At 38.5% G+C, this 13,963-nt stretch overlaps 1 protein-coding gene across 1 annotated transcript in view; it reads left to right on the forward strand.

The window, feature by feature from the left end:
* The window catches only part of MUC19 (mucin 19, oligomeric), a 139,253-nt gene that overhangs the window by 108,471 nt on the left and 16,819 nt on the right, over positions 1-13,963 (forward strand). The window contains exons 55-74 of the mRNA XM_042948292.1: positions 708-743; positions 1,808-1,861; positions 2,588-2,641; positions 2,787-2,840; positions 3,731-3,784; positions 4,477-4,530; positions 4,916-4,969; positions 5,585-5,629; positions 5,891-5,944; positions 6,071-6,121; positions 7,886-7,930; positions 8,365-8,556; positions 9,114-9,167; positions 9,326-9,619; positions 10,213-10,266; positions 11,744-11,797; positions 12,201-12,236; positions 12,481-12,534; positions 13,298-13,345; positions 13,594-13,644. Coding sequence (XP_042804226.1) covers positions 708-743; positions 1,808-1,861; positions 2,588-2,641; positions 2,787-2,840; positions 3,731-3,784; positions 4,477-4,530; positions 4,916-4,969; positions 5,585-5,629; positions 5,891-5,944; positions 6,071-6,121; positions 7,886-7,930; positions 8,365-8,556; positions 9,114-9,167; positions 9,326-9,619; positions 10,213-10,266; positions 11,744-11,797; positions 12,201-12,236; positions 12,481-12,534; positions 13,298-13,345; positions 13,594-13,644 — 1,392 coding nt within the window. The remainder of the gene's footprint in view (positions 1-707; positions 744-1,807; positions 1,862-2,587; positions 2,642-2,786; positions 2,841-3,730; positions 3,785-4,476; positions 4,531-4,915; positions 4,970-5,584; positions 5,630-5,890; positions 5,945-6,070; positions 6,122-7,885; positions 7,931-8,364; positions 8,557-9,113; positions 9,168-9,325; positions 9,620-10,212; positions 10,267-11,743; positions 11,798-12,200; positions 12,237-12,480; positions 12,535-13,297; positions 13,346-13,593; positions 13,645-13,963) is intronic.

The raw sequence follows: 13,963 nt of genomic DNA on the forward strand, positions 1-13,963 counted from the left end.
TCTGTTTGTAGGTTATCTCACCGAACCTAGCTGTTCATGATGAAATTGTCCATTATTTAAGGAAAAGATTGTTTATGCTTTTTTTCTTGTAAAGTATTATGCTACACTTATTCTAACTACTTTTACAAAGATGGCTTATATAAATTTATTTTACAAACTAGTCACTAGAAAATAGTTCAATAATTTGATTCAGACTAAATTTATAATTATTCTTTATTCAATCTATGGCTATGTAAATGTAAATAAATTGAAATGTTTCAAATTATATATTGAACACCATAATTATATTATAAATTAATATCATGGCTACTATGATGTGACTATTGGACATAGTATGTACTTTATTGTTATTGACAATAGTACTTTTGCATTTTCCAAATTCAAGACCTTAATCTTTAATTAAATGGCAGCAAACAAGAATTACATTGTGTAAATATTTTACTTGGGAAAAAGGCAATGGTTTTGCTTTCACTTTGATAATTTGTAATTCATAGGTGATTCCTTACAGAGCACTTCGCAGCTTCTCTCCCAAGTGATCTCGCATTCTGACTTCAATTTCTAAGATCAGCCTCTATGAAAATACCATACCTCTGTTTTTTAATAAAAAAATTATATATGATGGCAGTTGAAGCACCAAAGGGATTTTTAAAAATGGAATTCAAGTATATTCTTTAATGGAAACATGAATTTAATCTTTCCTTTTTTAGGCTCAGATAAGAGAATTCCACCAGTATTAATTGTAGGTAAGTCAACATTAAAATGACAAAAATATGCTCTGTAGGATGTGGCTTCAGCATTTTTATGTTTTCCATTTGGACACTGAAAAATATATGAGACTGTGATATTCTTCCCAAATTATAATCTAATATAAATTAATCTTTTCATGAAAAATTTAAAATGTGCATTTATAAATATAGTTTGTTTTTAAGTTTTAGTGATGTCAAAATAGCTTGCAGTAACAGGTGAGAAAATATGAAATTGTAAATGTGCATTTGGAAAAAAATTGGTATTGCAGTAACTAGACTAGAGAATATAATAGAAATCTCAATTTTATCAGATTAATAAAACATGAACTTCAAATTAGATTCTGGTAGCATAGGGCTTTTGATTTTTCTATTCTTATGCCTTCTTAAATCATAACAAAGTCATATTGATTCCCTTACATAATAGTTAAATTCTACACCAGTTGTGTACAAATGTGCAAAATCAATCAAATAAATGAAAATAACTCTGAAATATGCCCCTTATTAAAAAAAGGCAGCTTTTTTTCTCAGCTTATTAGTGTTATTTATCACCTATCCTTTCCATGAAAATTTTTAGCTTTTATTGCATCCTGGTATCTCTTTTTAGACTTAACAGTTTTAAAAGAAGTTTAATCTTTAGAACATCTCACTTTTTCTCAATTGCTCTCATTTACATTCTTTCAGTACATACGTTCAAATGTTAGCTCCTTGAAGACAGGCTTTTTTGTCTTATTTCATTCACTGATATAAAATTCCTTTGGGGTCCTTATCTGATGAAGTGTTTGATTTCAATACTTATCCACTTGATCCATTAGATTCTCCCTTTGTTGATTAAGGACCATTCAACATGTATCACTCAGTGAGCCACTCAGTGCCTACCACCAGAGAAATCTGTTAAAACAGGCATTCCCAAGACAGGTTAAAGTTGAAATAATAAGAAAGCCATCTGTTTGGACACTCTGGACATGAAGTTTTTTGTAGGATTGTGGTGATTAAATAATACAAAATATCTCTTTCCACCCACCCAAACACCCAGAACTTACTGTTCCATTTCCTCCCTCAAGAGGTCACAACTTCCACAGAAAGTGTTGGCACCAGTGGAGGTGGATTCAGAACAGGTGAGAGGGACCAGTTCCTGTCTTCTTGTTACCACTAATTATGGCATTTGTAGGAGAGCCTAGAGAGAGAGAGGGTTTCTGGGGAGCAGTCCATATTTACCTTATTAATATTGCACATTTGGCCAACTAATTCTTTTTCAGTTTTGAACTATTTTTTCCTGAAAAGCTACTAATAACAGAGTCCACCATCTTAGCTGTAATCCCTGAAGATGGGATGATTGTACTAATTATTCTGAGAATTATTTCCTGTGGAATTATAAATTATAAGCATTTGAAGAGGGAAAGGTAAGAAAACTTTCTATTGTGGAGAAATGGAGAAGAGCTACATGGACCCTGGAGACATGTCTGCCCTATATAGATAGATGTTTGCTTTTCACAAGAAAGCAATGAAGAGTGAGATATTTTCCCAATGTCTGGGGTTCTGAGCACACTCATACCTTCTGTTGCCACTCCACAGCAGGTACCACTGTAGCATCAGCAAGTCAAGTCACTGAGAGTAAAACAGGTGAGCGTGACGAGACATAGAATTCTGGAAAAGTTATCTTAGGTTGACAACATTGTGACTCTGGCTTTGGTAATAAAATGGTGAAAAGAAAATACATAGGGCTCATCATCAGAGAAGGGCCAGAGAGTGAGCCAGTTAGCTATAAAGAAGATATACTTGGGTTACTTTTAGAGGCATGTTTTTAGGAAAGAAACATGAGCACTGCTGTTCCTTTGTTTCAGGCACCACTAGGGTAGCCCCTGGCATAACTGTTGTCCCTGGAAATTCTAACACAGGTGAGTCAACAAGATGGTAGGGAACTTTCCACATGTCCTCCCATAAGTTAGATGTTTCCTCTGGTATTCGTCTTTGCAGGAGTACCAGCTATCTTTTCCATGACCCTAAATATTCTCCAATTAACTCTTTCCTCCTCTCCATCAGAGGCCACAACTTTCCTAGGAGAAAATGAAACAACCAGAGTTGGAATAGCCACAGGTGAGTGCTGCTAATCTAATACCTGCACTTCATAATAACTTCTTAAAACAGTCTTCTGAGCACCAACTGATGAATGAATAAAGAAATTGTGGTTTATATACACATTGGAATACTACTTGGCAATGAGAAAGAATGAAATATGGCCATTTGTAGCAATGTGGATGGAACTGGAGAGTGTTATGCTAAGTGAAATAAGTCATACAGAGAAAGACAGATACCATATGTTTTCACTCTTATGTGGATCCTGAGAAACTTAACAGAAGACCATGGGGTAGGGAAAGGAAAAGAAAAGTTAGAGAGGGAGAGAGCCAAACCGTAAGAGACTCTTAAAAGCTGAGAATAATCTGAGGGTTGATGGGGGGTGGGAGGGAGGACAGGGTGGGTGATGAGTATTGAGGAGGGCACCTGTTGGGATGAGCACCGGGTGTTGTATGGAAACCAATTTGACAATAAATTTCATATTAAAAAAATAAAATGCTAAGAATTGATATAAAAAACAGTCTTCTGAAAAAAATCTACACTATTTATATATGTTATATTAAGCAAATTCAGAAAAAAGGACAGGACAGTCATTACATTGCCTCCTTATCTCCTGAGCTTACAGGAACCTTCAGTACACCATCATGAAGTCAAACTAATGACAGATGGATAGGTAATTTGGAGGGAAACTTCCTATCTCTCCTCCCAAAGAAAGGGACATGATAGTCGAGAACTTTCTCAGTAAAATTATTGTAGAAAGAAATATTACACGGGGTATATATGAATTAGTTCTTGGAATTCAAAGTCTTGGGGTTATAGTTTACTGCTATATGGAAACTTTAGATTCCTATTTAAATCCCATAGTGGACAAGCAATTGAACTGAGTGACTGCTGCCCCTTTTTTGTTTTAGGTACTTCTGGTATAGTCCCTGAGAAAACTGTGGAACCTGGAAATTACAGTACAGGTAAGTCTGAAAATACATGCAAAATTGGGCCATTGGATGATAGATTCTGACAACAGCACAGTGTGTACTTTCCCACACCCTAGTCTTTACTCCTTCCTTCCTTCCTTTTCCCTATCAGAGGCCACGAATTCCACAGGAGGAAGTGGGACCACCCAAACAGAACTTCTAGGAAGTGAGCTGTTTTAGTGTGAGGCTTTGGGGGTTTTATCAAATCTGTTTGTGTGGCTACAGTGAACACCTGACCTGGGAAAGGGCCTTGCATTTCATCTGGGAAACATAACATGCCAAGAGTCACACACCTGGGCCTGCTTAGAAATTCCATAGCCTCAAGATATCTCCATATGGATTTCCAGATGCCCAGTGCTGCAGAGCTAGTCTTTGGATAGCAGAGATGAAGGCAACATGCTGGTCAGCCCCTGCCTTCCAAAGCCCCAGAGCTTTTACATAGTTTGCTGTTTTCCCATACCACTTCCTAGTATCTGTCACACTGTGTTATTTGTCCTGTTGATTGTTCACTGATGGTTTCCAGTTGCTAGAATATAAGCTGCATCAAGGGAGGGATCTTTGAATATCCTGCTCACTGATACATTCAAGGGCCAAAAACAATATTGCACATAAGAGATGTCTATAAATACTAGAGTAATGATAAAATGTATACTTACTTTAAAGCTTCACTCTATTTGCTTTAATAGGTACCACCATGATTTCACTTGGAGCTAGTAGAAGTTCACAGAGTTCCAAGCCAGGTATAATGGACTAAATAAACTCATCATATGAGAGTATTAGAGTTAAGGAGTGCTATTTTAAACATCTGACTACCCAAACACCTCAAATAATTGATCATCTGCCTTTTGATTCTTTTAGTCACCTCTCACTCCTGGGGGTCCAGGGGCTGGAAGAGAAACTGGGAGGGTGACATAAGGTCTCCTTCTGCTTTCAGTGGGATGTATGGAAAGGCAACTCCAGTAGAACAAGGATTAGTAGGTGGGTCAGGAAAAGAAATTGTGGGAAGTAATTGATGATTCATTTCCTTCAGAAACAAAGATCCTCAGGAAAGGTCTTCCAGTGGTTCAACGCCATATTGATCAGGGAGATAATGCTGTGTTGACCCCTTTATTTTTCTTCTTTTAGGTTTTACAGAGGAATTCTCTGGGGTAACTATTATATCTGGAAGTTCCCACACAGGTAAGTTAATAAGAAATAAATCTCCATATTTAACCTCATAATATAGTTAGTAGACCTGCTCTGAAAAATATCAACATAATTCTTTCCCTAATATCCCAAATCCTCAGACCTCATCGTTCATCACTTTCTTCCCTCAGAGGCCACAACTTTAACAGAAGGCAGTGGTACTTCTGGACCTGGATCCAGATGCATTTAGAATAATTAGCTTACAGTTTGGGGTTTAGTGTGAATTATGGCTCTCCCTGAAGTCACCTGTTGGGAGGTGTGCTCTCCTACAGAGTAGTTTGTATTTCTTTTCAGCATTTTCTTAGATTTCACATATTTAATATATGGAAGAGCTCTTAACACCAGCATCTAGCCTCACAGTGGCTATTTTTTAAAGATGTGCTGGTGATGTAAACCGTATGATAGGTTTCTCCTGTGATGGCTTATATATCATTAAGATGTCAGGGGGAGCTGAGGAGTATTATACACCTGGGAAGAAGTGAAAATGATGTGAACTCCTAAATAGGCCTGTCCTATATAAAGATTTTCTTATTCAAAGAAACAGTATTGATGCTCAGTATTTCCTTGGGAAATTCATTTTTTTTGTTTGTTTGTTTCGTCTTACGGTAGGCACCACTGCAGTACCGGGAGGCCAAGCAACTGGGAGTGTGACAGGTGAACACTTGGAAGAAAGCCACCTTATTCTCTGTTTTGAAATCATGGGACGTTTGAGGAGGTTGCCTCAACTTGGAAAAATTATTATTTTGATTGCTTTCTTAATGCTATAGGTCACAGGAAAGGTATATGATTCTCACTTTCATCAGGAAGCAGTGAAAGGGCCCCTTGATATGAGATACATCGAGATTTCCTTCTAGAGACAGGTATTCAGGAGATACACATGAATCACTGTGATGACTTCAGACCTTTGTGTTTCAGGCACCACTGGGGTAGCCCCTGGTACAACTGTTGCCCCTGGCAGTTCTATTACAGGTGAGGCAACAAGACAACAGGGAATCTTCCACATGTCCTCCCACAAATTAGATGTCTCCTCTACACGCTCCTTTCTGTGGTCCTTAAATAGTTTCCAATCAACTCTATCCTGTTTTCTTCTCTCAGAAGCCACAACTTCTCTGGGAGAAAGTGGAACAAGAATGAGGAGCATCACAGGTGAGTGCTGTTAAGGCACTAATGGTACTTTCTAATAACTTCAGTAAAAGGTCCTGACTGAAATATATCAAAGCTCTTGGGGTGCCTGGGTAGCTCAGTCGGTTAAGCATCTAACTTCGGCTCAGGTCACGATCTCACGGTTCGTGAGTTTGAGCCTTGCATCGGACTCTGTGCTGACAGCTCAGAGCCTGGAGCTGGCTTCAGATTCTGTGTCTCCTTCTCTCTGCCACCACCCCCCCCCCACTTATGCTCTGTCTCTCTCTAAAAAATAAATAAACATTAAAAAAAATTAAAAAAAGAATAAGAAAATATATATCAAAACTCTTTGGATGTTCCATATTTAGCAGACTGGTGAAAAATTTAGCAGTTGTTCAATATTTGACATCAATAAATTCTGTTCAGACACTTTAATTTTTCCTCTTTGTGCTCTAAGGAGCCTTCATCAGGGCATTATGGGGTCCATTACCTGACAGTTATACACAGGATGTATACCTAGGAGGTATTATACCTGAATGTCCTGTGCACACTCCAAGTCTTTACTTTTTTTTAATGTTTATTTATTTATTTGTGTGTGTGTGTGTGTGAGACAGAGAGAGAGAGAGAGAGAAAGAGGGAAAGAGGTCATGTGTGAGAGGAGCAGAGAGAGGGAGACACAGAATCCAAAGCAGGCTCCAGGCTCTGAGCTGTCTGAACAGAGCCCGAGGTGGGGCTTGAACTCCCAACCATATCATGACCGGAGCCAAATCTGATGCTTAACCGACTGAACCACCCATGTGTCCCTAGCCTTTACATTTTCTTTTTCCTTTTTCTTCTGTTAGAAGCCACAACTTTCACAGGAGGGAGCGAGATCACCCAAGGAGTACTGCCAGGCAGTGAGCTTTTCAGTGGAGGCCTAAGTCTCTCATTATTTCTCTGTTTGGGTTAAGCATGAAAATGGGAGGGAGTGTGAAAAAGGGTCCTACATTTTCCCTGTGGCCCTATTTGTTGGTTTGCAAAACTAGGGAGCTTCCCAGGTAAAGTCTGAGCCTGGCCCTGTACACAAACAGCGAAGAGAACGGAAGAAAGAAGCAGGCCACTCTGGATTGGTAGGTGGCAGGTGTAATAAGGGAACTTACCTCCGAGCCTTGTCCTGGGTGGCCGCAAGATGAGTAGATCTCTGCACCCACCACCAGAATCTTAAAAGCTTATGTGGAGATCTTAAGTGGGTTCAGTCACTCTATACCATCCAGATGGTCTCAATGACACATTTCCCTCTCAAAGCTGCTTCCTTGAAAACGGCTCCAGCTGTGGAAATGTAGGCAGAACATACATCCCATACTCTCATTTCCAGAGTCCAGCTCATAGGTCAATTGACATTCATGTCCTTTCAATGACCTCCTCTAACAATATTGTAGTATACCAATGAGAGTATATTCAGGTTATTCAGCTTGGGAATTACAAGCCTAGGCTGTCCTCTATGTTCTGACTCACAGAAGTGTATTTTTTGTTGTTGTTGTTGATTTGTTTTGTTTTTCTGAAGAAAGGTATGAGTGCATATTGAATATATCCTAACCCCCAATCCTCCTAATCCTCCTTACCCAGTTTACCTTCTCCCCAGGGCTTGCCACTTCCTATCATCTCTCTCGTATACATGATGCTTATTATTTATTTTCTATCCTTTTTCACTAGAAAGCTTCATAAAGACAACTGATTATCAAAATGCTCCAAGTTACATCAAAGATTACTACTTATAAAAATTAAAACCATGCTTAATCCCATCCTTAGGCACCTCTGGCACAACAGGTGGATATGTTCCTGGAAGTGAGGCAGGTAAGGGTGATTTAAAGACCTGCTTCTTTTTAAGACATAGTGAAAGGGAAATCCATAGCAACACATCCATCCCAGTTTGACCTGAGAAATACAATGCTGTGAAGTTGTTCATTTTCAATTTTATTCATAGTCTTCAGGAAGGAGCTTCAGTGCTTTAGGGCCACATTAATGATTCTAAGATGAACTGGGAGTGTGAAATGCTCTACTACTCTGTTTACCTTTTTGTAATTTAGGTACCACTGGAGAATTGTCTGGAACAACCATTACATCTGGAAGTTCTAACACAGATAGGTTAACAAGGAAGAAATTTCGCTTATTTAATCTCAGATGTCATGATCTCGCTTTCAGGGCTGTTATAATAAAGAAATAGCACAATATATTTTCCCAATATTTCAAATTCCCAGATTTCATCATTCTCCTATTTCTTTCTTCAGAGGCCACAACTTCCACAGAAATGACTGGAACTGGAGCCCAAACAGGTGAGCATGAAGAGCCCATGATTTGGGGGTCAACAGATTTAGGACTGTCTCAGCTTTCCTTTGGAGACTTTGCATTTAATTTAGGGGTATTGCAAGTGAGTCAAAATAGGTTTAATAGTAGGGATAAAAATCTTTTTGAAAATCTATAAATTCCAGCACTGAGTTTCATTGCTCTAAGTCTGAAGATATGATGGGATTTCTCCATTGGTATTGCAAATAGCACCAGAAAGTTTTCCCTTTTTTGTGAATTCCTTCTAGTAATTTAAATTGGCTGAAATAAACACAGAATGATTTCTGACCTATGGAAGTCTTTATCTAAACCTCAAAATTCCAGTGTGTTAATGGTTTACCCTAATCATCCCTAAGTTTATATAAGGCAGAATATCTCTCCCCACCCCCATCTCTTTTCTCCTCCTCAGGAGTCCAGACTACCATACCAGGTAGCCAGATCTCTGACATTCAAACATGTAAGCATGAGAAAATGTGAATATCTCCCTGATATTTACCAATATTCAGAATGAGAATTATAATGTGAAACAGCTTTTTTTTTTCTTTTGGAAAGAAATGTTCTTGTGAAAAGATATATGAGGAACCCTAGAATAAGCCTTCTATGAATTAAAAGAAGCTTGTAACATTTTTCTTCTTAGCTTTTCTTTTAATGTAAAGGAAATAACATATCAATCCCTTCCCTTTTGCGATTCTAGGTACCAGTGGAGTAGTCTCTGGCACAACTATTAAATCTGGAAGATCCAGTGTTGGTAAGTGAATGTATTCAGAGGCAATCATTCCTTGTCTAACATCAAGCAGAAATATGTCACCCCAAACATACTTTCTACTTTCCTAATTTTTTGTTTCCAGAGGCCAAAGCTTCCTTAGAAAGCATCAGAGACCCTGTGATGAAATCAATGAGAATTAGGAGTGCCAGATGTTAGCATTGCCATTGATTACAATCATGAGTTTGCCTCTGGATCAGAAAGATTGTTATACAGGAAGGGCAGGTCCTCCATCGCACACTCAGCCAATGGTGCTATTGATTCAGACTCCTCTGCTGGTTTCTGGACAACCCTTTTCCAGTGCCTGGCCATGTGGTGTGGATTTCTGAATAGGGTGGTGGTAGTAGTAGTTTCCTGGAAGATTAACCCACTGGACATGATTGATGTTATTGCAGAATCGGCAGGAGTCAACACTGTCCCAAAAGCTTCTATCTCAGGCAAGTAGATGACTAAAATGAAAGTAGAAATTTTTTGCCTCCCATTTGACTTTTTATCTTGAACTTTAAAGTCTAAGTTGCTTAATGACTGGTTGCCTCGGAGGTTGATTAAAGTGATAACATACTCAAAATATTTTTCCTACTTTCAACCATTAAGAACTACCTCTGGGGTATCAATCAAGTCGCTAAAAGTAAAACAGGTAAACATGGTGAAAAACTCTTCTGTTCCCAGTTGAAAATAGTGTAATATTTGCTAAGTAAGCCTACTAGAAGATAGACTTCTTAAGGGAAAAAAAGTCTTCATTTATTTTATTTATTGGTGAATTTCTAGTATTCAACAGGCTCAATAAATATTTTTGAATGAATGAAATAATTGATACATGGGAAAAATTACACGATTCAGTCCAGGAGCAGAAAGGCATGCTCATAGAGCTTCCATATGGGCAAAATAGTCTCTATGAATGGTCCTTCCTGGAGTTGTCCATGTGTAATATAACTGAAGATACAGCCCTGGAAATATACACTTACTTTATACTCAGATTGCCTCAATGCAGAACATTCTCTGTGATGATCCCATGACATTCTTATTTCAGGTACCATTGGTGTGGCCTCGAGTACAACTGTTGCACCTGGAAGTTCCCATAGTGGTAGGTTAACAAGCTGGGAAGAAAGCATCTTTCCTAAAAATAAGGTGAAAAAATGTCTTTCACATGGATCTTCTCATGTAAGAGCACCGCACCATATTTTCTTTTCTTCCTAAATACCCAACCTTTATCTGTTTCTTCTTTTTTTCTTCTAGAAGCCATACTACTACTAGAGTCCGTTAGGAAACAGATGGAAATTAGTGTGTGTGGGTGTAGGTGTGTTTGTGTGGCAGGGGGGACTTTGGTTGATTATAAATTACTTTTTTGTTTCTTAGTAGGATAATTTCTTGAGGAGGGGCTTTTAAGGAACTTACATCTAAGATTAACAGTGTTTTCCTTTTTTACTTGATTTTGAATCAGTTGGGGCAGATTTTTGAAATATCTTCATTTTCATGGTCCAGCCTCCATATATACCTCCCTGAATATGAGAGTGAAAGTGATAATTGTCTAGGGAGTTTTCTTTTTCTATTTGTCATCTTAAGTATCACCATGATATTAGCTGATGGAAAGATAGTGGCAGAGCGTTTTATTTCAGGTAAACAGAAGGCCACAACGAACACAGAAAATTTATCTCTATTCATTATGTTCTTCTTTGAGCATAGAAGTAACTGAAATGTGCAGTGGTTATCCCAGTAACTATCTATCTTCATGCTTAAGTTTTAAAAATTTTCATTCTCATAGGAGCTACTACAGAAGTATCCATAAATAAAGGAACTGGAAGCACATTAGGTGGCTCCGGTGGGAAGCGGATCAGAAGAACAAGAGGCAGAATATGAATAACCCTTATTTTTCTGCCATTAAATCTCAGAAAAGGGGACTTCTCTGTTGAGGAATTTCTATCTTCATTTGATTTGGGAATAAAACTATGCATAAGAGAACAGAAATAATTTATCACCAGTTGAAAAGGCCCACAAGATAAGCAGAATTCCCACCCCCAACTCCATGAGGGGAAAAGCCACCCTTCTTGTTGTAGGTACCCCTAGGGTATCTTCTGGCACTACACTTGCACCAGGGAGTTCAAATACAGGTGAGCCAGCCAGCTGAAGAGAGTCTTCCACAGGAAAACTTCTAGGAGTAAAGTATCTCTCATGGTACAGTGGCCCAGAAAAGTACATAATTAACTTGCCTCAGAACACTAAATCCTCAAAATAAGTCAGTCAGAGAAAGACAGAAAACATATGTTTTCACTCATATGTGGATCTTGAGAAACTTAACAGAAGACCATGGGGGAAGGGAAGGGGAAAAAAATAGTTACAAATAGAGAGGGAGGGAGGCAAACCATAAGAGACTCTTAAATACAGAGAACTGAGGGATGATGGAGGTTTGGGGAGAGGGGAAAGTGGGTGATGGGCATTGAGAAGGGCACTTGTTGGGATGAGCACTGGGTGTTTTATGTAAGCTAATTTGACAATAAATTATATTTTAAAAAAACATTAAATCCTCTTCATCTCACATTTTTTCTACCTTTCCTCTGTCTTAGAAGCTACAACACTCCCTGGAGGCAGTGGAAGCACAGGAGTTGAAATTAATACAGGTGAATTCATAAGCTTCCTAACCTTGCCACTTTTCACATACAAGTGCAGCAATAACAATTAACAGTTTCAAGCTCTAAGTATGTGCCAGGCATTATCCTACACCCTTCTTGCTATTATTTTAAACCTTACCCCAAACTGAGGTACAATCATTTTCACAGATGAGAAAACATGGCTTAGAGATATTAATCAACTTGCCCAACGTCATACAGCAAACAAACAGGCTTCAACTCAGCCAGTCTGGTTCAGAAGTCTAACCTCTTAATCATGATACTATATTACTACTACATTATATCACTTTGTCACATGTCTAAACATTTCTAGAACATTAAAATTTCTATAACATCAGTACTTCACCCAAACGTAAATTTAATTGGTGATCAATCCTGTTGTTTCTTCTTCTAGGGGGATCCAGTAGCCAAGTCCCTGGCATTCAAACAGGTAAATAAAGGAAAAATACCTTTGTCTTGAGACTCTCCACCACTATCCCACATTGTGCTCTCCCACCACTATTTTGGGAATGAAACATTAGAAAGTGCACAAAACAACTCTGAAACAAGCTATTGCCAAAAATAATCTTTTTTTCATAATAAAGAAGTTGTGTAGCTTCCCCACCCTTTTCTATAATATGCTTTTCTTATAGGAGTAAAGTTCACATGATCATATCATTCTATTCTGCTTTCAGGTACTATTGGAGTGACCCCAGAAAGTACCATCTCACCCAGAATTTCCAACACAGGTAAGCCAACGAGGAAGGATGTGCTATAATTTCTTTCTTGGGACTAGCTCTGGAGAAATAGCATGTGATTCTTTTTTATGACTTTCCATTAGCCATCACTACTTTCTTTTCACTGTCAGAAGCTACAACTTCCATTACAAGGAAGTATAACCAGTGAAAGTGGAATTGGTAACTCCTTTTTAAAAATATATTTATTTATTTTGAGACAGAGAGAGAGTGTGAGTGAGAAAGCATGGGCATGAGTGGGGGAGGGTCAGAGAGAGAGAGAGAAGGGAGGGAGGAGAGAATCCCAGGCAAGCTCCATGCTCCATGCTGAGCCCGACACGGGGCTCAATCTCACTACCTTGAGATCAGAACCTGAGCCAAAATCAAGAGCCAGACGCTTAACCCACTGAACCACCCGGGTGCCCCAGGATTTGGCAATTCTTGAGTTCCTGATGACTTATTCTGTCTTTGCCTTTTCTTGGGGACATTTGTTAGAGGAAGTTTATATTTATGAAAATGATTTCATTTCTTCTGGGGGCAAACCTTATATGGTAATTCTTATTACCATAAGGGGAGTTCAGAAAGGTCCCTTTTTGATATTGAAGATATTACCCCAGTATCAGTTGGAGGCAGTATGTCCATGTAGTTCTATTTAGGGAAGCAAAGATGACAGAAATAACTGGAAGTTTAGGTCTAGCAAATTTTGGATTTCAGATGTTATTTCATTGAATACAAATAAATACATTTACACAAATATTGTTTCTATTCTTGTCATCAGGAGCTACTGCTGGTGCATCTGAGACACCAAGCCCTGGAAGTAAAACAGGTAAGCTTTGGAAAGGCCTGGAGACTCCTGATATTTAATCCTAGGGAAGCTAGTCATCAAAGTTGGACCGTAAGCCAACATGTTTATTGTGGCCCTGAATTTAAAAATAGAGAATGAACTTCATCTTGACAGGATAGCTCAAAAAAGATCTGCTACTTTCCAGTCACAGACAGTCTGGTTGGCCATGCTCTTCTCAGAAAGGTAAATGCATCACCATTTGGATTCTGTCTTTCTCTTTTCTACTGCAGGCACTACAGGTGTAATCACTGGCACAACAGCATCTGGAAGTTCCAACACAGGTAAATCAATAACCTAACAGGGAATGTGACAAGCTTCAGTAATGGAAAACTCACTCCCCTGCCGCCTGCTTCAACATCTCCTCCCAATCACACACTTTCCCTACCATTCCCTGGGAAACCACCATTTCTCATTTATATGATCCTTCTGAATTTACTTTCCTTCTCCTTTCTTCCTTTCACTTAGGGACCACAACTTCTTTTGGAGGTGGTGGAAACACCAAGGGTGGAATTAAAATAAATGAGTATGAGCAGTCAAATAATATTTTTCTCTATGTCTTAGTCAATCACAGTGACTGTAATGAACTTAGAGGGAATTCTA

This window comes from Panthera leo, chromosome B4 (genome assembly GCF_018350215.1).
Source record: "Panthera leo isolate Ple1 chromosome B4, P.leo_Ple1_pat1.1, whole genome shotgun sequence".
NCBI classification, from domain to species: domain Eukaryota; kingdom Metazoa; phylum Chordata; class Mammalia; order Carnivora; family Felidae; genus Panthera; species Panthera leo.